Source organism: Hemitrygon akajei, chromosome 8, assembly GCF_048418815.1.
Source record: "Hemitrygon akajei chromosome 8, sHemAka1.3, whole genome shotgun sequence".
Taxonomy (NCBI): Eukaryota; Metazoa; Chordata; class Chondrichthyes; order Myliobatiformes; family Dasyatidae; genus Hemitrygon; species Hemitrygon akajei.
The window spans coordinates 179,355,455-179,378,576 of record NC_133131.1 but is presented as its reverse complement, the minus strand read 5'-3'; the positions used below and the strand labels follow the sequence as shown (position 1 = coordinate 179,378,576).

General features: G+C 48.2%; 1 protein-coding gene across 13 annotated transcripts in view; it reads left to right on the top strand.

The window, feature by feature from the left end:
• scrib (scribble planar cell polarity protein) overlaps positions 1 to 23,122 on the top strand; it is a 346,569-nt gene that overhangs the window by 294,180 nt on the left and 29,267 nt on the right. For 11 of the 13 annotated variants that reach the window (XM_073055225.1, XM_073055218.1, XM_073055217.1 and 8 more), the window contains 6 exons: positions 4,844 to 4,888; positions 9,392 to 9,517; positions 11,997 to 12,153; positions 13,460 to 13,640; positions 14,261 to 14,350; positions 17,029 to 17,208. In XM_073055225.1, coding sequence (XP_072911326.1) covers positions 4,844 to 4,888; positions 9,392 to 9,517; positions 11,997 to 12,153; positions 13,460 to 13,640; positions 14,261 to 14,350; positions 17,029 to 17,208 — 779 coding nt within the window. The remainder of the gene's footprint in view (positions 1 to 4,843; positions 4,889 to 9,391; positions 9,518 to 11,996; positions 12,154 to 13,459; positions 13,641 to 14,260; positions 14,351 to 17,028; positions 17,209 to 23,122) is intronic. The other 2 variants (XM_073055227.1, XM_073055216.1) reach the window with 1 other exon arrangement.

Below are 23,122 nucleotides of genomic sequence, written 5' to 3'. Positions count from 1 at the left end.
GTCCCCAAACTGTTCAACAAACACCGATCCCTGAACATTTCACTGGTCTCGGGTCCCTAAACTGTTCAACAAACACCGATCCCTGCGCATTTCACTGGTCGCGGGTCCCCAAACTGTTCAACAAACACCGATCCCTGAGCATTTCACTGGTCACGGGCCCCAAGCTGTTCAACAAAAACCGATCCCTGAGCATTTCTCTGGTCACGGGTCCCCAAACTGTTCAACAAACAGCGATCCCTGAGCATTTCACTGGTCACGGGTCCCGAAACTGTTCAACAAATGCCGATCCCTGAACATTTCTCTGGTCACGGGTCTCCAAACTGTTCAACAAACACCGATCCCTGAGCATTTCACTGGTCACGGGTCCCCAAACTGTTCAACAAACGCCGATCCCTGAACATTTCACTGGTCACGGGTCTCAAACTGTTCAACAAACACGGATCCCTGAGCATTTCACTGGTCACTGTCCCTAAACTGTGCAACAAACACCGATCCCTGAACAATTCACTGGTCACGGGTCCCCAAACTGTTCAACAAACACCGATCACTGAACATTTCACTGGTCACGGGTCCCCAAGCTGTTCAATAAACACCTATCCCTGAACATTTTACTGGTCACGGGTCCCCAAACTGTTCAACAAACACCGATCCCTGAACATTTCACTGGTCACGGGTCCCCAAACTGTTCAATAAACACCAATCCCTGAGCATTTCACTGGTCACGGGTCTTAAACTGTTCAACAAACGCCGATCCCTGAGCATTTCACTGGTCACGGGTCCCGAAACTGTTCAACAAATGCCGATCCCTGAACATTTCTCTGGTCACGGGTCCCCAAACTGTTCAACAAACCCCGATCCCTGAGCATTTCACTGGTCACGGGTCCCCAAACTGTACAACAAACACCGATCCCTGAGCATTTCACTGGTCACGGGTCTCCAACCTCCTCAACAAACACCGATCCCTGAGCATTTCACTGGTCACGGTCCCCAAACTGTTCAACAAACACCGATCCCTGAACATTTCACTGGTCACGGGTCCCCAAGCTGTTCAATAAACACCGATCCCTGAACATTTCACTGGACACGGGTCCCCAAACTGTTCAACAAACACCGATCCCTGAACATTTCACTGGTCACGGGTCTCCAACCTCCTCAACAAACACCGATCCCTGAGCATTTCTCTGGTCATGGGTCCCCAAACTGTTCAACAAACACCGATCCCCGAGCATTTCACTGGTCACGGGTCTCCAACCTCCTCAACAAACACCAATCCCTGAGCATTTCACTGGTAACGGGTCCCCAAACTGTTCAACAAACACCGATCCCTGAACATTTCACTGGTCACGGGTCCCCAAACTGTTCAACAAACACCGATCACTGAACATTTCACTGGTCACGGGTCCCCAAGCTGTTCAATAAACACCGATCCCTGAACATTTCACTCGTCACGGGTCCCCAAACTGTTCAATAAACACCGATCCCTGAGCATTTCACTGGTCACGGGTCTTAAACTGTTCAACAAACACCGATCCCTGAACATTTCACTGGTCACGGGTCCCCAAACTGTTCAACAAACGCCGATCCCTGAACATTTCACTGGTCACGGGTCTCAAACTGTTCAACAAACACGGATCCCTGAGCATTTCACTGGTCACGGCCCCTAAACTGTTCAACAAACACCGATCCCTGAACAATTCACTGGTCATGGGTCCCCAAACTGTTCAACAAACACCGATCACTGAACATTTCACTGGTCACGGGTCCCCAAGCTGTTCAATAAACACCTATCCCTGAACATTTAACTGGTCACGGGTCCCCAAACTGTTCAACAAACACCGATCCCTGAACATTTCACTGGTCACGGGTCCCCAAACTGTTCAACAAACACCGATCCCTGAGCATTTCACTGGTCATTGGTCCCCAAACTGTTCAACAAACACCGATCCCTGAGCATTTCACTGGTCGCAGGTCCCCAAACTGTTCAACAAACACCGATCCCTGAGCATTTCACTGGTCACGGGTCCCCAAACTGTTCAACAAACACCGATCCCTGAACATTTCACTGGTCACGGGTCCCCAAACTGTTCAATAAACACCAATCCCTGAGTATTTCACTGGTCACGGGTCTTAAACTGTTCAACAAACGCCGATCCCTGAGCATTTCACTGGTCACGGGTCCCCAAACTGTTCAATAAACACCGATCCCTGAGCATTTCACTGGTCACGGGTCTTAAACTGTTCAACAAACACCGATCCCTGAACATTTCACCGGTCACGGGTCCCCAAGCTGTTCAACAAACACCGATCCCTGAGCATTTCACTGGTCATTGGTCCCCAAACTGTTCAACAAACACCGATCCCTGAGCATTTCACTGGTCATTGGTCCCCAAACTGTTCAACAAACAGCGATCCCTGAGCATTTCACTGGTCACGGTCCATAAACTGTTCAACAAACACCGATCCCTGAGCATTTCACTGGTCACGGTCCCCAAACTGTTCAACAAACACCGATCCCTGAGTATTTCACTGGTCACGGGTCTTAAACTGTTCAACAAACGCCGATCCCTGAGCATTTCACTGGTCACGGGTCCCCAAACTGTTCAATAAACACCGATCCCTGAGCATTTCACTGGTCACGGGTCTTAAACTGTTCAACAAACACCGATCCCTGAACATTTCACCGGTCACGGGTCCCCAAGCTGTTCAATAAACACCGATCCCTGAGCATTTCACTGGTCACGGGTCTCAAACTGTTCAACAAACACTGATCCCTGAACATTTCACTGGTCACGGGTCCCCAAACTGTTCAACAAACACCGATCCCTGAACATTTCACTGGTCGCGGGTCCCCAAACTTTTCAACAAACACCGATCCCTGAACATTTCACTGGTCTCGGGTCCCTAAACTGTTCAACAAACACCGATCCCTGCGCATTTCACTGGTCGCGGGTCCCCAAACTGTTCAACAAACACCGATCCCTGAGCATTTCACTGGTCACGGGCCCCAAACTGTTCAACAAACACCGATCCCTGAGCATTTCACTGGTCACGGGCCCCAAACTGTTCAACAAAAACCGATCCCTGAGCATTTCACTGGTCACGGGTCCCCAAACTGTACAACAAACACCGATCCCTGAGCATTTCACTGGTCACGGGTCTCCAACCTCCTCAACAAACACCGATCCCTGAGCATTTCACTGGTCACGGTCCCCAAACTGTTCAACAAACACCGATCCCTGAACATTTCTCTGGTCACGGGTCCCCAAACTGTTCAACAAACACTGATCCCTGAACATTTCACTGGTCACGGGTCCCCAAACTGTTCAACAAACACCGATCCCTGAACATTTCACTGGTCACGGGTCCCCAAACTGTTCAACAAACACCGATCCCTGAGCATTTCTCTGGTCTCGGGTCCCTAAACTGTTCAACAAACACCGATCCCTGCGCATTTCACTGGTCGCGGGTCCCCAAACTGTTCAACAAACACCGATCCCTGAGCATTTCACTGGTCACGGGCCCCAAACTGTTCAACAAAAACCGATCCCTGAGCATTTCACTGGTCACGGGTCCCCAAACTGTACAACAAACACCGATCCCTGAGCATTTCACTGGTCACGGGTCTCCAACCTCCTCAACAAACACCGATCCCTGAGCATTTCACTGGTCACGGTCCCCCTGAGCATTTCACTGGTCACGGTCCCCAAACTGTTCAACAAACACCGATCCCTGAACATTTCACTGGTCACGGGTCCCCAAGCTGTTCAATAAACACCTATCCCTGAACATTTCACTGGTCACGGGTCCCCAAACTGTTCAACAAACACCGATCCCTGAGCATTTCACTGGTCACGGGTCTCCAACCTCCTCAACAAACACCGATCCCTGAGCATTTCTCTGGTCACGGGTCCCCAAACTGTTCAACAAACACCGATCCCTGAGCATTTCACTGGTCACGGGTCCCCAAACTGTTCAACAAACTCCGATCCCTGAACATTTCACTGGTCACGGGTCCCCAAACTGTTCAACAAACACCGATCCCCGAGCATTTCACTGGTCACCGTCCCCAAACTGTTCAACAAACACCGATCCCTGAACATTTCTCTGGTCACGGGTCCCCAAACTGTTCAACAAACACTGATCCCTGAACATTTCACTGGTCACGGGTCCCCAAACTGTTCAACAAACACCGATCCCTGAACATTTCACTGGTCACGGGTCCCCAAACTGTTCAATAAACACCGATCCCCGAGCATTTCACTGGTCACGGTCCCCAAACTGTTCAACAAACACCGATCCCTGAACATTTCTCTGGTCACGGGTCCCCAAACTGTTCAACAAACACTGATCCCTGAACATTTCACTGGTCACAATCCTCCATCTCCTTGCATTGTTAATTTTGTCACTAATAGGCCAGCTCATCCTCGATCCCACATGATCACATCTGGACCAGCCAATCACATGGGACCTTGTCAAACATCAAGCGGAAGCTTATGTAGATATCTGCCATTCTGTCCTTATTGATCCTCTTAGTGACGTTGGTTACAACAGTAGACACCCTGTCTGCAAACTTGGCTGCTATACTTTCCCTTCCTCCCTCTGACCCCCTGGAGTAGGGAGGCAAACAGTGTGGTCCCTGCTGGTACCCATTGTCCAATCCTTGCTGCTCACACTACTCCAGTCTTTAATCCTCCACCCTGAGCCTCCGTAACTACAGCCTGACCCCTTGCGGTGCAGGTAGAAAAGACTGGTCCCCTCTGGGTGGAGTGCTGGGGTTCGGGGGTGCTTGCTGCATTACAGACAAACTGTCCACTTTAGTGCCTTGTTTGCTTTCCCCTCAAAGGACCATGCTGTACACAGAAACTTCAGAGCCAAGCCCAGCCCTGAGGTGAGTCTTCCTGCAAGTTCAAGTTTATTGTCATCTGACTGTACATACTGTATATACAAGCAGACAAAACAACCTTCCTCCAGACCATGCTGCACCCTCAAAACGTATCATACTCAGCACATCAAGCAAAATATTACCAGAAATAAGTGAATAAGATATAATTCAAACTGCAGATTGTGTGTAGTACGGGTAAACAGTTAACAGCTCACTGTCCTAGTGACAAGACTGTAAGACATAGGAGCAGAATTAGGCCATTTGGCCCATCAACCATGGCTGATCCTTTTCTTCCCTCCTCAGCCCCACTCCCCAGTTTTCTCCTTGTAACCTTTAATGCCATGGCCAATCAAGAACTTATCAAGCTCTGCTGTAAATACACCCAACGACCTGTCCTCCACTGATGCCAGTGGTAATAAATTCCCCAAATTCACCAAACTCTGGCTAAAGAAATTTTTCCGCATCTCTTTTAAATGGACACCTCTCCATCCTGAGGCTGTGCCTTCTTATCCTAGGCTCTCCCACAATGGGAAACATCTTCTCCCTATCTACTCGTCCAGGCCTTTCAACATTCGAAAGGTTTCAATGAGATCCACCCTCATCCTTCTAAATTCCAGCGAGTACGGACCCAAAGCCATCAAACATTCCTTGTATGATAACCCTTTCGTTCTTGGAACCATCCTTGCGAACCCCTTCTGAACCCTCTCCAATGCCAGCATATCTTTTCTTAGAAGAGGAGCCCAGAACTGTTCCCAAGACAGGCAGTCCCCGGGTTACGTATGAGTTCCATTCCTGAGTCCGTCTTTAAGTCGGATTTATACCTAAGTCGGAACAAGTACATCCGGTATTATTTAGCGTCAGTTAGTCAAACGTTTGTCTTAGTATATAGTATATATTTTACCTTTCTATGCATATAAAACACTTAAGAAACATATGTATTCCCATAATTAAACCACTGCGTTGCTTAGTAATAATTGTAGCTTTCATCGGGGCAGGGCCTTTCACATGCTCCGTTATTCTCTGTTATCTTTAAAATTGTTCCGATTGTTGACCGACTGTAGCCTAACGCTTTTCCAATGACCGATGGCGTTTCACCTCTTTCCAAACGCTTTATTATTTCCACTTTATTTTCAATCGCGATCGGTTCCCATCAATGGAACTGAAACACTGCGGGTAGCAGGTCCCGAGCTGCGCTGGCTCCCGAGGTCCGCTGGGTCCTAAGGAATTCTAAGGAAAACTGAATTCTCTGGGTCCTAAACTTCAATGCACTGAGACAGGTTAAATACGACAAGTGGGGCCTGTGCTGGGTTTGGGTATTTGATCCTCCACAATATTCCACGTGGGAATTTAAACTGGAGGTGGCAGTGTTTTTTTTACGATGTCGAGTTGCGAGCTCGACATCAACCCGGCACGGATGGTACGGGAGTCACTGGATCAACATCAACTTGTCATGGGAGCGGTCTGTCACTAAACTGAACTTGGGAACCTCCATTCTCCAGCCCGCTGCTGATCTCACTGTGCCACCAGCCGACCAGAATGGGGGAGGTGGGGTCAGGGTGAATCTTACTAAGAAAAATTTAAGCCAAATACAAAGTTAAACACTCAACACAGTGTTAATGGCAACGACTTAAAATGGTGGACGGCGTCGCAATCCGACTTAAAATGGCAGACGGTGTTCTCCTTCCTCGGTTCGTAAGTACGAGTTGTCCGTAAGTTGGATGATCGTAACTCGGGGATTACCTGTACTCTAAGTGAGGCCCCACCAGTCCCTCATAAAGCCTCAGCAACACATCCCTGCTCTTGTATTCTAGACCTCTTGAAATGAATGCTAACATTTAATTTGCCTTCCTCACCACCGACTCTACCTGCAAGTTGACCTTTAGGGAGTTCTATACAAGGACTCCTAAGTCCCTTTGCATCTCAGGTTTTTGGATTTGCTCCCCATTTAGAAAATAGTCTGCACATTTATTTCTACTACCGAAGTGCATTTTCCAACTTTGTACTTCATTTATCACTTTTTTGCCATTCTCCTAATTTGTCCTTCTGCAGCCTACCTGTTTCCTCAACACTACCAGATATCCACCAATCTTCTTATCATCTGCAAACTTGTCAACAGAGCCATCTGTTCCGCTATGTAAATCAGCATAAAAAGAAGCGGTCCCAACACTGACCGCTGCAGAACTCTACTATTCATTGGCAGCCAACCAGAAAATGATCCTTTTATTCCAACTCACTGCCTCCTACCAATCAACCAATGCTCTAACCATACCACTAACTTTCCTGTAATACCATGGGCTCCTAATTTGGTAAGCAACCTCTCGTGTAGTACTTAGTCAAAGACTTTCTGAAAGTCCAAATGTACAACATCCACTACATTGCGTTTATCTATCCTACTTATAATCTCATCAAAGAATTCCAACAAATGCATAGAAGCATAGAAAATCTATAGCACAATACAGGCCCTTCGGCCCACAATGCTATGCTGAACATGTGCTTACTTTAGCAATTACCTAGGGTCACCCATAGCCCTCTATTTTTCTAAGCTCCACGTACCTATCCAGGAGTCTATTAAAAGACCCTATTGTATCCGCCTCCACCACCATCGCCGTCTGTCCATTCCACGCACTCAGCACTCTTTGCGTAAAAGAACTGAACCCTGTCATCTCCTCTGAACCTGCATCCAAGCACCTTAAAACTGTGCCCTCTCGTGATAGCCATTTCAGCCCTGGGAAAAAGCCTCTGATTATCCACACGATCAGTGCTTCTCATCATCTTATACACCTCTATCAGGTCACCTTTCATCCTCTGTCGCTCCAAGGAGAAAAGGCCAAGTTCACTCAACCTATTCTCATAAGATATGCTCTCCAATCCAGGCTACATCCTTGAAAATCTCCTCTGCACCCTTTCTTTGGTTTCCAGATCCTTCCTGTAGTGAGGTGACCAGAACTGAGCACAGTACGCCAAGTGGGGTCTGACCAGGGTCTGATATAGCTGCAACATTACCACAATTGATGAAGCCCAATACACTGTATGCCTTCTTAACCACGGAGTTGACCTGCGCAGCAACTTTTGAGTATCCTATGGACTCGGACCCCAAGATCCCTCTGATCCTCCACACTGCCAAGAGTCTTACTATTAATACCATATTCTACCATCATATTTGACCTAACAAAATGAACCACCTCACACTTATCTGGGTTGAACTCCATCTGCCACTTCTCAGCCCAGTTTTGCATCCTATCGATGTCCCACTGACAGCCCTTCACACTATCCACAACACTTCCAACATTTGTGTCACCATCAAATTTACTAACCCATCCCTCCACTTCCTCATCCAGGTCATTTATAAAAATCACTAAGAGTGGGTTTCCCAGAACAGATCCCTGAGGCACCCCACTGATCTCCGACCTCCATGCAGAATATGACCTATCTACAGCCACTCTTTGCCTTCTGTGGGCAAGCCAGTTCTGGATCCACAAAGCAATGTCCCCTTGGATCCCATGCCTCGGTGGTTGCAGAGTTTTCATCAGACTCACAGCCTGATGGAAGAAGCAAGTCCAGCAGCCCCAGTCTTAATGCTCTTCTACCTTTTTCCAGATGGTAGTGGGTCAAAGAGAATGTGGGATGTGCCGTAGAAGAGGTTTACATCACTGGGGTTCTGATTTACGTAAATCCTATCACCTTAGTATTACACTGCACACATGCAGACCCTTCGGCCCAACTAATTCATGCTGACTGTGGTGCCCACCCAGCTGGTCCCAATTTCCTGCATTCAGCCTATATTCCTACAAGCGTCTCCATATATCTATCCACGTGTTTCTTAAATGATACTATTGTATCTGCATCAACCACTTCCATATACTCAAAATTCTCTGTGTGAAAATATTACCCCTCAGAAAGCCTCTTAAATCTTTCCCCTTATGGTTTCAGATTCTCCTATCCTGATGAAAAGATGGTTACCATCCATCTAATCTGTGCCTCGCATAAATTGAAATAGTTTTATAAGATCACCCTGATTCTCCTGCATTCCATGGAATAGAGACCTGGCCTGGCCAATCTCTTCCCTATAACTCAAGCCCTTGACTTGTGGCAATTTTCTTTGTATTTTTTCCTGGCTCCGCACACACAGGCCATGTGGCCCAGTGTTCCCTGACTTCTGTGGCTCTTCCTTTCAGCCTAATCCAAACTCATCCTCGCTCCCTTCTAAAGGGTTCTGACCCACGGAACAGGGAACTGCAAATGACATCGTCCCCATGGAGCGACCTTCCCTCCTCCCCATCCTCGGGGAGTGACCGATGAAGACAACCACCTCCCATTCATCTGGACGGAGCCCTGTCCACAGGGGCTCCTCTGGTAGGAAATGACCAAATCTGTGTGCCGCCATCGATGAGGAGTGGCGGAGACTGGCCACCCCCCGACTGTTTCCAGAGGAGCTGAGGGTTGGTTTGTCAGGCAGAAGGAGACAGGGGGTGCACAATGACAGTGTGTAAGGATGTTTGTGTGTTGCAGGAGGGTGAGGACGGCGTGTTCACCGTGGCAGTGCACGGGGTGGAGGAGGGACATTCGCCAAGGAGCTACCCAACACCCACCGGCAATGCCTGGGCCCCGGGCAGCGGGAGGAGGCTGGAAACAGAGGTACCTGTTCAACTGATGAAGGCAGTTCCAGCGCAGAGAGTGAGGCTCAGATGACCTGACCAATACCAGAGGTTGTTAAATAATCCTCAGTTAGTGATTCCCGAGGTCCAGGCTCTGTAAACACGGACCTCTCCCTCTTCAAACCGAGACCCTCTGCACAGTAAATGCATACCCCTCTGTCCCTGTAAACGCGGACCTCTCTGTCACTGTAAATGCATAATCCTCCCCACCGTGTAAAGCACGGACCTCTCTGTCACTGTAAATGCATAATCCTCCCCACCGTGTAAAGTACGGACCTCTCTGTCACTGTAAATGCATAATCCTCCCCACCATGTAAAGCACGGACCTCTCTGTCACTGTAAATGCATAATCCTCCCCACCGTGTAAAGTACAGACCTCTCTGTCACTGTAAATGCATAACCCTCCCCACCGTGTAAAGCACGGACCTCTCTGTCACTGTAAATGCATAACCCTCCCCACCGTGTAAAGCACGGACCTCTCTACCACTGTAAATGCATAATCCTCCCCACCGTGTAAAGCACGGACCTCTCTGCCACTGTAAATGCATAACCCTCCCCACCGTGTAAAGTACAGACCTCTCTGTCACTGTAAATGCATAACCCTCCCCACCGTGTAAACGCGGACCTCTCTGCCACTGTAAATGCATAATCCTCCCCACCGTGTAAAGCACGGATCTCTCTGTCACTGTAAATGCATAATCCTCCCCACCGTGTAAAGCACGGACCTCTCTGTCACTGTAAATGCATAACCCTCCCCACCGTGTAAAGCACGGACCTCTGCCACTGTAAATGCATAACCCTCCCCACCGTGTAAAGCACGGACCTCTCTGTCACTGTAAATGCATAACCCTCCCCACCGTGTAAAGCACGGACCTCTCTGTCACTGTAAATGCATAACCCTCCCCACCGTGTAAAGCACGGACCTCTGCCACTGTAAATGCATAACCCTCCCCACCGTGTAAACGCGGACCTCTCTGTCACTGTAAATGCATAACCCTCCCCACCGTGTAAAGCACGGACCTCTCTACCACTGTAAATGCATAATCCTCCCCACCGTGTAAAGTACGGACCTCTCTGTCACTGTAAATGCATAATCCTCCCCACCGTGTAAAGCACGGACCTCTCTGTCACAGTAAATGCATAATCCTCCCCACCGTGTAAAGCACGGACCTCTCTACCACTGTAAATGCATAATCCTCCCCATCGTGTAAAGCACGGACCTCTGCCACTGTAAATGCATAACCCTCCCCACCGTGTAAAGCACGGACCTCTCTGTCACTGTAAATGCATAATCCTCCCCACCGTGTAAAGTACAGACCTCTCTGTCACAGTAAATGCATAACCCTCCCCACCGTGTAAAGTACGGACCTCTCTGTCACTGTAAATGCATAATCCTCCCCACCGTGTAAACGCGGACCTCTCTGTCACTGTAAATGCATAATCCTCCCCACCGTGTAAAGACGGACCTCTCTGTCACTGTAAATGCATAATCCTCCCCACCGTGTAAAGCACGGACCTCTCTGTCACTGTAAATGCATAATCCTCCCCACCGTGTAAAGCACAGACCTCTCTGCCACTGTAAATGCATAACCCTCCCCACCGTGTAAAGCACGGACCTCTCTGTCACTGTAAATGCATAACCCTCCCCACTGTGTAAAGCACGGACCTCTCTACCACTGTAAATGCATAACCCTCCCCACCGTGTAAAGCACGGACCTCTGCCACTGTAAATGCATAACCCTCCCCACCGTGTAAACGCGGACCTCTCTGTCACTGTAAATGCATAACCCTCCCCACCGTGTAAAGCACGGACCTCTCTACCACTGTAAATGCATAACCCTCCCCACCGTGTAAAGCACGGACCTCTGCCACTGTAAATGCATAACCCTCCCCACCGTGTAAAGCACGGACCTCTCTGCCACTGTAAATGCATAACCCTCCCCACCGTGTAAAGCACGGACCTCTCTGCCACTGTAAATGTATAATCCTCCCCACCGTGTAAAGTACGGACCTCTCTCTCACTGTAAATGCATAACCCTCCCCACCGTGTAAAGTACGGACCTCTGCCACTGTAAATGCATAACCCTCCCCACCATGTAAAGCCGATCCTGTAAACAGGGACTCTGTTGTGTTGTCTATGCCCCTGTAAACTTGGCCTCCTCCAGACCTGTAAATGTCAACCTCCCTGCCCCTGTAAACATGGACCCCTCTGTGTTGTGTAAATGCAGACTCCTCGTCTGCAAACGGAGATTCCCATGCCCCTGTAAATGCAGACTCTCCGCCCCTGTGAATATGGCATGTAAATATGCTCACCTTTGCCTTGTGTCAAAGCAGACTCTGACCCTCCCCACACAGTGTAAATGTGATCATGGGAGTTTGAGATGTGACGGGAGGGATGCGCATTGTGGTTAAGTGTTGTGTGGATCTGCGCTGCCTGACTGTGTGTATCCTGTGTCAAGGTGCCATCTCTGGTGGCATTGAACAGCCCCGAGCAGCAGTCATTCCGGGAACGGCAGAAGTACTTTGAGATGGAGGTGAGGCAGCCGTCTGCTGAGCGACCCAAACGGGTCTCGCTGGTGGCCGAGGACGATTTACGCAAGATGAAGGAGGAGGAAGGTCAGTGTGCACCATGTAATTCGCTCTCCAAGGTGCTCCCTCTCTGCAGAGATACCCAACAAGCCTCCCTCATCACAGGGACCCATCTTCCTCGCCACTAGAATCACTCAAAGCCAAGCTCCCTCAGACTGGGAACTGCCATGATTCCAAAAATCCCTAAATCCCAGAATCTGCTTTCACTCTCTGACCCAGACAGGGTGCACTTTGGTGTACATTTCCCCAGGACCCCCCCATCCCCACCTCTAACCCCCCATCCCCTCGTCTAAACTCCCAGCCCTCCCTCTAACCCCCATCCCCACCTCTAACCACCCATCTCCTCCTCTAGCCCCCCACATCCCCACCTCTGACCCCCATCTCCACCACTAACCCCCATCCCCACCTCTCCCTCCCAATCTTCACTTCTAACCCTCCCATCCCTACCTCTAACCCCCATCTCCACCTCCCCTCCCCGATCTCCACTTCCCCTCCCCGATCTCCACCTCCCCTCCCCGATCTCCACCTCCCCTCCCCGATCTCCAACTCCCCTTCCCCAATCTCCAACTCCCCTTCCCCGATCTCCAACTCCCCTTCCCCGATCTCCAACTCCCCTTCCCCGATCTCCAACTCCCCTTACCCGATCTCCATCTCCACCTCCCCGATCACCATCTCCACCTCCCCGATCACCATCTCCACCTCCCCGATCTCCACCTCCCCTCCCCGATCTCCATCTCCACCTCCCCTCCCCGATCTCCATCTCCACCTCCCCTCCCCGATCTCCATCTCCACCTCCCCTCCCCGATCTCCATCTCCACCTCCCCTCCCCTCCCCGATCTCCACCTCCCCTCCCCGATCTCCATCTCCACCTCTTCCTTCAACATCAGCTCACACTTCCCACCTCACTTCCCCACCTCCACCTCACCCTCCCCACCTCCACCTCATCCTCAACATCTCCACCTCACCCGCCCCACCTCCACCTCACGTTTCTCATATAACCTCACACTTCACACCACCACCTTGCGCTCTTGATCTCCACCTGACCTTCCTCATCTACACCTCATCTTCCCGCTCCCATTTCTCCCCCTCCTCATTTCACCGTCACTCTACCCCTCTCCAATCCCCTCTCTTTCACTCATCTCCATCTTCCTCCATGTCTCCCTTCCTTTCCCAGTTCCCGCCCCCTTCCGCTGGCATCTCTTTCTGTGTGTTGCGAAGCCATGTCCACGTGTGTCGGGAGTGGAGTGGGGATGGAGGGGTAGTTGTGAGGGACGGTGTGGGAATCAGAGGTGTTTACAGCCGGCTGTTGTGACCCTTTATCTGTGTGTAATAGAGCGGAAAATGAGGCAGAAAGGCGAGTGTGAGCGCATGGCACTACCAGAGGAGGAGGATGAGGAGGAGGACGATGAAGAGAAGATGTCTGACCTGAGCGGTCAGGGAACGGTGGTGATCGAGGGGGTGGAGTACAAGATAGAGCGTCTTGATGGGCGGTCCTGGCACTCCCCACCCTCTGGGTACGTATTGAATGACTCGTCCCGTGCATCCAAAACTGGCTTTCACTTGTGCATCCACCAGCAGCCGTCTGTCCTGCTCTCCGGAACCAGTTGTGACAGTTCTGTGGTTTGATGTGATTGAGGAGGGAAGGTGGAGTGGGGAGGGGTGGGTAGAGAGTGGTAGAGGGGTGGGAGCGTGAGAAGCACCATTCTCTCTGAGCTGCATGGGGGCATAGCCGCACAGTAACTGAAATGCTCCCACACACATTGCTTACGTTGCCTTGCAGTGGGAACTTCATTGTGCTATATGTTGAAATGCCACGCAGTTTTCAGGCCATGTCAAAATTTTCTGCTCAGAACAATGGTTGATCCATGCAACTGCAAAAAAAAATTAGAGTTGTTTGGAGCGTGGGAGGGGTGGGGAAGGAGGGGTTACAGGACTCAGGGTTCACACTCTCTTTTCCTATTCACCTTTCTCCCCTAATCTTGCTTCTCCCCATCCCCTCATTTCTCCTCTACTCTTTTCCCTTCCTGCCCCCTCCACCCTCCTCTCCCCTCCCCTCATGACTCACCACTCCCATGCTACTGGGTGGGCAGGGACAGGTGCGTTTGGGTGCTGACGATGCTCTGTTCTTTCCCAGGGGCTCGCATCCCAGTGGGGTTGGAGGGGACAGAGCTGTGTCCGCAGACAGCCCCGGCAGCGGAGACCAGCAGTCCGACTCAGTGACGGGGTGAGCTCTATTGCTGCTCCTGCCCTCCCCTCTGGTGCCCACTAACTCTGCACAGACGTGTGTGGGGGTTGTCTACACCTGCTTGAGTGTGTGCGGGTGTAGGCGTGTATGTGAACATACGAGTGTGTCTGCGTGTGTATGTGGGTGTGCATGTGCACAGGTCCAGTGAGAGTTTTCATGCATGTGTATGAATGTATATGGACTTGCTCTGTTAGGGGATGTGTATACACAGTTCTGTGTCTGTGGTTGTGTGTGTGTGCATGTCTCTGTGCAGCCCCCAGGAAGCTGAGTGACTGTGTAACCTACTCTTAAAAAACTGCCTAAAATTTCCCTACTGCATAGCCCTCTATTTTTCTAAGATTTTTGTCACTTGATTTGGTGATAATAGTAACTGTATTGAATTTGAAATTGTTAATAACTTTGTGAATCCCTGATGATTAAATATACTGGTCTGTGGGAGGGGGTGTATATGTGCGTGCGTGTGTGGGTTTGCATTTGCACTGTGTTCAGATGCCTCTGTGGGTACAGGTGTGTGTAGTTTTGTGTCTGTATGTGGGTGCGTGTGCGTGGAATGCGCAGCCTGAGTCAGTGGTGGAGGCAGATACACCAGTGAAATTTAAGAGACTACCAGACAGGTATATGGAGGAATTTAAGGTAAGGTGTTATATGGGAAGCAAGGTTTAAGGGTCGGCACAACATTGTGGGCCGAAGGGCCTGTTCTGTGCTGTACTATTCTATGTTCTATAAGAGATGAGGGCGCAGATCAGCTGTGAGCCGAGACCAGTTCCTCAATGTGAACTTTGTGGATGACATCACCATCGGGGCCACATCTCAAATGCCGTTGAGTTAGAGCACAGGAAGGAGATGGAAAACCCAGTAACATGGCGTCCTGAGAGCCAACTTTCCCTTAACGAGCTGGTCTTTATCTTCAGGAAGGGTTAAGGCAGAGATATTAACAATGTTTAAAAGATACTTGGACGGCTACGTGGATAGGAAAGGTTTAGACCACAGATTCCCAACTTCTTTTCTGTCATGGGCTGATACCACTGACCGAGAGTTTCGTAGCTTGGAGGGAAACGGACCAAGTACTGGCAAATGTGATGAGTTTAGTGGGTGCCACGGTAGTGTAGCAGTAAGCACGACACTCTTACAGCTCTGGGTGTTGGAGTTTGGAGTTCAATTCCAGCGTCCTCTGTAAGGAGTTTATACATCATTCTTGTAGAACTAATGTGTTTTCTCCAGGTGCTCCGGTTTCATCCCACAATCCAAAGACATACCAGTTAGTAGGTTAATTAGTTTTTTAAATTGTCCCTCGATGAGGCTAGAGTCAAATTGGTGGGTTGCTTGGCAGCGCAGCTTGAAGGACTGCAAGGACCTATTCCGCACTGTATCACCAAATGGATATAGACAAGTTTTGATGGGAATCTTGGACAGCATGGAACCATCAGGTTGAACAGCCTGTTTCTGTTGAACTTCTTTGAAGAAATACCAAGCAGAATAGAGAAAGGAGAATTGGTTGATGCTGTGTATTTAGATTTTCAGAAACCCTTTGACTAAGTGCCACACATGAGGCTGCTTAACAAGCCACGAGCCCATGGTATTACAAAATGTAATGGATAAAGCAGTGGCTGATTGGCAGGAGGCAAAGAATGGAAGTAATGAGAGCTTTCCTGGCTGGCTGCAGGTGACTAGTAGTGTTCCACAGGGGTTTGTGTTGAAACTGATCCTTTTTTAGCTATATATCAATGTTGGAATTGAAGGCTTTATTGCAAAGTTTGTAGACAATATGAAGATAGGTGGAGGGGCAGGTAGTTTTGAGGAAGTAGAGAGGCAACAGAAGGACTGAGACAGATTAGGGGAATGTGGAAAGAAATGGCAGATGGAATAGTGTCAGGAAGTGCGCAGTCAGGTACTTTGGTAGCAGCAGTTGACTGTTTTTGAAATGAAGAGAAAATACAAAAGCCTGAGGCACAAAGGGACTTGGGAGTTTTGTGCAGGGTTCTCGAAAAGTTAATTTCTATGTTGAGTCTGTGGTGAGGAAGGTAAATGTGATGTCGGCCCCAGAATATAAAAGCAAAGATGTAATGTTGAGACTTTATAAAGCACTGGTAAGGCCTCACTTGGAGTATTGTAAGCAGTTTTGGGCCCCTTATCTTAGAAAAGATATGCTGAAACTGGAGTGGGCTCAAGGAGGTTCACAAAAATAATTCCTGGATTGAATGGCTTATCATATGAAGTGTTTGCTAGCTCTGGGCCTATATTCACTAGAATTCAGAAGAATAAGGGGCGACCAAATTCAAACCTATTGAATGGTGAAAGACCTTGATAGAGTGGATGAGGAGGGGATGTTTCCTATAGTGGGAGAGTCTGAGCCCAGAGGACACAACCTCAGAGGGACGAACATTTAGAAAGGAGATGAGGAGGAATTTCTTTAACCAGAGAGTATTGAATCTATGGAACCCTTTGCTACATGCAGCTGTGGGGGCCAAGTCTTAAGGCAGAGATTGTTAGATTCTTGATTTGTCAGGGCATGAAGGGATACAGGGGGTAGGCAGGAGACTGGGGCTGAGTGGGAAAGTAGATCATCCATGATGAAATGGTGGAGCAGACTCCGTGGCCAAATGGCCTAATTCTGCTCCTGCATCTTATGGTCTTGTAATAGATCTTGTCTCACACAGATTGTCATCGCAATATGCCGAACCCCATGCTCCGATCCGGACGGCGAAGGCAGAGCGGCGCTACCAGGAAAGACTAAGGATGCAGAGCCCAGACCTCCCAGTGGGACGGGACAAGGAGCTGTCTCCGGCAGAGAAACGGGCACTGGAGGCAGAGAAACGGGCCATGTGGAGAGCAGCGAGGTAGAGCACTGATCCACAGGATGGCACTTTCCACAGCTGGCGCGACCCCCACCGTCCCAGTCACTCAACTGTCCTATCCCTCTGTGGGACCCCCAAACGTATCATCATGAGAGTCAGTGTGTGTGGGGCACTGACCCCAGTGAGTGTCTGTGTGTGTGTGTACGGGTGGGACGGTTCCACCAGGGAAGGTCGATGTGTGCGTGGTACCTTTCCTTAGTGAGGGTCAGTGAGTGTGGGACCACCCTGTGTAAGTGTGCTACTCATTCTCTAGTAAGGTTCAGTGTGAGTGTGGGAGAGCCCCCAGTGAGGATTAGTGAGGGTCCGGTCAGTGTGTGTGTGGACCCATTCCCCGGTGAGAATCTGCATGTGTGGCTCCTGCCCCCAGTGATGTTTGGAGGTGGCAGGTATGGGCTGTGTGTGAGGACCCTCCCTCACTGTACCTCTCTCACTTCTCTTTGTCCTTGTGCTTTCTCCTGCTCTCTGTCTCTCTGAGATCCAGGATTGTGGCCTTTGGATCACCCCGTGCCATGTGCTAGTGAGACCAGAACTAGGAAGATTATGCAGTCTAATATGTGGCCAAGTGTAGGATGGAGAGTATCAGATATTTGGATTGTTGGGCTCTCTTCCAGAGAAGGTGGGACTTGTACAGAAGGGACAGTTTGCACCTGAACTGGAGGGTGACTAATATCCTAACGGGAAGGTGGGGTTTAAACTAGAGTTGCAGGGGGATGGGGAACCAGAGTGCCAGAACAGTTAGTGGAGATGTTGAATGGTGCGACTCGTGTCCTGAGGTGCATATATTTCATTGCAAGAAGTATTGTAGGAAAGGCAGATCTGCTCAGGGCATGGATCTACACCTGGAATTATGAGGCAGCGATTAGTGGGACTTGATTGCAGGAGGGGCGGGACTGGCAGCTCAATATTCAGGGCATCTGTTGTTTTAGACATGACAGAGTGGGAAGGATTGGAGGAGGAGGGGTGGCATTATTAGTCAGGGAAAATAGCACAGCAGTCCTCCATCAGGACAGACTGGAGAACTCAACTAGTGAGACGTTATGAGTGGAATCAAGAAATAAGAAAAGTATGATCGTGTTAATGGGGCTATATTACAGACCACCCAACAGTCCAAGGGATTTAGAGGAACAAATTTGTAAGTAGTTCACAGACTGTTGTAAGAAACGTAAGTTTATTATAGGTGATTTTAACTTTCTACATGTTGACTGGGAATCCCATACTATCGAAGGACGTGATGGAATAGTTTGTCAAATGCGTTCAGGAAAGTTTACTTTATCAGTAATGCAGGAAATCCCAAAGAGAGAGCGTGCGATACTGGATTGGCTATCGGAATGAGACGGGGCAGGTGACAGAGGTTTGTGTAGGAGAACACTCTGCAACCAGTGATCACAATACCATAAGTTTCAAAGTAAATATGTAAAAAGACAGGTGTGCTCTGCGAGTTCAGATAATAAATTGGATAAAGGCCAATTTTAATGGTATCACAACTGATCTGGTAAGGCACAAACTAACGGAGATGGGAGTAGACTCTCACATGGTGGATTGGATAGTGGACTACTTGACAGATAGACCTCAGTATGTGCGGTTGGGAGACTGTAGGTCTGACACGGTGGTCAGCAGCACAGGGGCGCCGCAGGGAACCGTACTCTCTCCGGTCCTGTTCACCCTGTACACATCAGACTTCCAATATAACTCGGAGTCCTGCCATGTGCAGAAGTTCGCTGATGACACGGCCATAGTGGGGTGTGTCAGGAATGGACAGGAGGAGGAGTATAGGAAACTGATACAGGACTTTGTGATATGGTGCAACTCAAACTACCTGCGTCTCAATATCACCAAGACCAAGGAGATGGTGGTGGACTTTAGGAGATCTAGGCCTCATATGGAGCCAGTGATCATTAATGGAGAATGTGTGGAGCAGGTTAAGACCTACAAGTATCTGGGAGTACAGTTAGACGAGAAGCTAGACTGGACTGCCAACACAGATGCCTTGTGCAGGAAGGCACAGAGTCGACTGTACTTCCTAAGAAGGTTGGCGTCATTCAATGTCTGTAGTGAGATGCTGAAGATGTTCTATAGGTCAGTTGTGGAGAGCGCCCTCTTCTTTGTGGTGGCGTGTTGGGGAGGAAGCATTAAGAAGAGGGACGCCTCACGTCTTAATAAGCTGGTAAGGAAGGCGGGCTCTGTCGTGGGCAAAGTACTGGAGAGTTTAACATCGGTAGCTGAGCGAAGGGCGCTGAGTAGGCTACGGTCAATTATGGATAACTCTGAACATCCACTACATAGCACCATCCAGAGACAGAGAAGCAGTTTCAGCGACAGGTTACTATCGATGCAATGCTCCTCAGACAGGATGAAGAGGTCAATACTCCCCAATGCCATTAGGCTTTACAATTCTACCGCCAGGACTTAAGAACTTTTTAAAAGCTATTATTAATGCTTTTTGAGATAGTGATTTAGATGTATATCATATTTTTTTACTGAGTTAAGTATTGTATGTAATTAGTTTTGCTACAACAAGTGTATGGGACATTGGAAAAAAGTTGAATTTCCCCATGGGGATGAATAAAGTATCTATCTATCTATCTATCTATCTATCTATCTGTAAATGTGGATTGGGACAGGCTGTTTTCTGGCAAAGGTGTGCTTGTTAAGTGCTTGGAAGTACTCGGGTGGAGTTAAGAAACTGCAAGAGTTAAAAAAACCATCATGGGAATCGTATGTAAGCTTCCAAAGAGTAGCCGAGATGTGGGGTTGGGATAGCAAAGGCATTTGGTAGAGGCAGGTTCGGTATTGTCATTTAAAGTAAAATTGGATAGAATTGGACAAGAAAGGAATGGAGGGTTATGGGCTGAGTGTGGGTCAGTGGAACTAGGTGAGAGTAAGCGTTCGGCACAGACTAGAAGGGCCGAGTTGGCCTGTTTCCATGCTGTAATTGTTATATGGTTATATTTAATAAGGGTAATGACACATTATAATGGGGGACTTCAACATGCAAAGGGATTGGGAAATCAGGTTGGTGTCAAATTGCAAGAGAGAGAATTTGTTGAATGTCTCTGAGATGGCTTTTTAGAGCAGCTTGTGTTTGAGCCTCCTTGGGGAAAGGTTATCTTAGAATAAGCCAGATCTTATTATGGAGCTTAATGGAAAGGAACCCTAAGTAGACAGTGATCATAATATGGTTGAATCCATGCTGCAGTTTGAAAGGGAGAAGCATAAGTCACATGTATCAGTATCACAATGGAATAAAGGGAATTACAAAGGCCTGAGAGAGGAGCTTTCCCGGGTGGATTGGAGGAGGATACTAGCAGGGATGATGGCAGAACAGAAATGGCTGAAGTTTCTGTGAATAATTCACAAGGTGCTGGATAGATATGTCCCACAGTTCTCAAATGGCAGCGGTAGGCAACCGTAGCTGTCAAGGGAGGTTACGGACTGCATAAAAGCCAAGGAAAGGGCATATTAGGTAGCAAAAGTGAGTGGGAAACTGGATGATTGGGAAGCTTTTAAAATCCAACAAAAGCCAACTAAAAAACTGTAAGAAGGGAAAAGATGAAACATGAGGGCAATTATATAAAGCAGGATACCAAAAGTTTTTTCAGTTAAATAAGAGTAAAAGGGGGGTGAGAATTGATATTGAACCACTTGAAAATAACGCTGGTGAGGTAGTAATGGGAGACAAAGGAAAGGCAGATGAAGTTAATGGGTACTTTGCATCTGTCTTCACTGTGGAAGACACTAGCAATGTGCCAGAGGTCTGTGAATGTCAGGGAATAGAAGTGAGTGCCATTGTTATTCCGAAGGGTCTTAAAGTAGCTAAGTCACCTGGACCAGAGTCCTGAGGGAGGTTGCTAAAGAGATAAGGGATGTATTGGTCATGATCTTTCAAGAATCAGTTGATTATGGCAAGGTCCCGGAGGACTGGAAAATTGCAAATGTCACTCCACTCTTAAAGAAGGGAGGAAGGCAAAAGAAAGGAAATCATAGGCCAGTTAGCCTAACCTCAGTGGTTGGGAAAGTGTTGGAGTCTATTAGTCAGGATGAGGTTTCAGGGTACTTGGAGACTAATGATAAAATAAAATCAGCATGGTTTCTATCAAGGGAAATCTTGCCTGACAAATCTGTTCGAGTTCTTCGAGGAAGAAACAAGCAGGGTGGACAAAGGAGAGGCAGTGGATGTCATTGACTTGGATTTTCAGAAGGCATTTGATAAGGTGCCATACCTGAGGCTGCTTAAGATAAAATCCTGTGGTGTTACAAGAAAGATACTGGCATGGATAGAGGAATGGCTGACAGGCAGGAGGCAGCAAGTGGGAATAAAAGGGGTCTTTGCTGGTTGGCTGCCAATGACTAGTGATGTTCCTCAAGGGTCAGTATTGGGACCGCTGCTTTTCACGTTGTTTATCAGTAATTTGGATAATGGAATTGATGGTTTTGTGGCAAAGTTTGCAGATGATACGATGATAAGTGGAGGGATAGATAGTGCTGAGGAAGCAATGCGATTGCAACAGGACTTAGACAGAATTGAAAGAATGGACAAAAAAGTGGCAGATGGACTACAGTGTTGGGAAATGTATGATAATTCATTTTGGTAAAAGGAACAATAGTGCAGACTATTATCTAAATGGTGAGAAGGTTCAAACATTAGACGTGCAGAGGGACTTAGGAGTCCTTGTGCAGACCCCTCAGAAGGTTAATTTATAGGTTGAGCCTGTGGTAAAGAAGGCAAATGATAAATGATAAAATGGTAAAGATGGCATTCATTTCGAGGGGAATAGAATATAAAAGGAAGGAAATAATGTTGAGTCTTTATAAGAACCTCGTCAGGCTGTACTTGTAGTATTGCCAACAGCTTTGGGCCCCATATCTCAGTAAGGATGTGTTGCCATTGAAGGGAGTCCAGAGGAGGTTCAGGAGGATGATTCCAGGGGTTAACATATGAGGAGCATTTGACAGCTTTGGGCCTGTACTCACTGGAATTTAGAAGAATGTGAGGGGGAACTCATTGAAACCTACCGAATATTGAAAGGACTAAATAGGGTGGATGTGGAAGTGATGTTTCCTATGGTGGGGGTATCCAGAACTAGAGGGCACAGCCTCAAACTTGAGGGGCAACCTTTTAGAACAGAGGTAAGGAGGAATTTTTTTAGCCAGTGAGTAGTGAATTTGTGGAATGCTCTGCCAGAGACTGCAGTGGAGGCCAAGTCTGTGCACATACATAAGGTGGAAGTTGATAGTTTCCTTATCAATCAGGGCATCAAAGGATATGGCGAGAAGGCAGGTATATCTGGTTGAGTGGGATTCAGGATCGGCCATGTTGGAATGGCAGAGCAAACTTGATGGGCTGAATGGCCTAATTCTGCTCCTATGTCTTATGGTCTTATGGACCTGACAAATGAAAAATTATAGAGGCCTTCAGAAACAAACTTTGAGAGTTCAAAGCTTGTAGGTGCCTGTCAGAATAAACGATAAAGATAACAAGTATAGAGAACCTTGCTTTTCAAAAGATATTGAGGCCCTGGTTCAGAGAAAAAGGGAGGTGCATAGCAGATATAGGCAAGCAGGAACAAATAAGGTGCATATTTAGTACAAGAAATACAAGAGAACACTTAAGAAAGAAATCAGGAGGGCTAAAAGGAGGCATAAAGTTGTTCTAGCAGACAAGGTGAAGAAGAATCCTAAGGGATACTACAGATATGTTAAGAGCAAAAGGACAATAAGTGACAAAATTGGTTCTCTGGAAGTCCGGAATGGTTAATCCACGTGTGGAGCCAGGGCAGATGGGGGCAATCTTAAATGCATTCTTTGCATCTATATTTACTCAGGAGACAGACACAGTGAGGTAAAGTGACATGGACTTCATGGACCCTGTACAGATTGCAGAGCAGGAGAGCCTGAA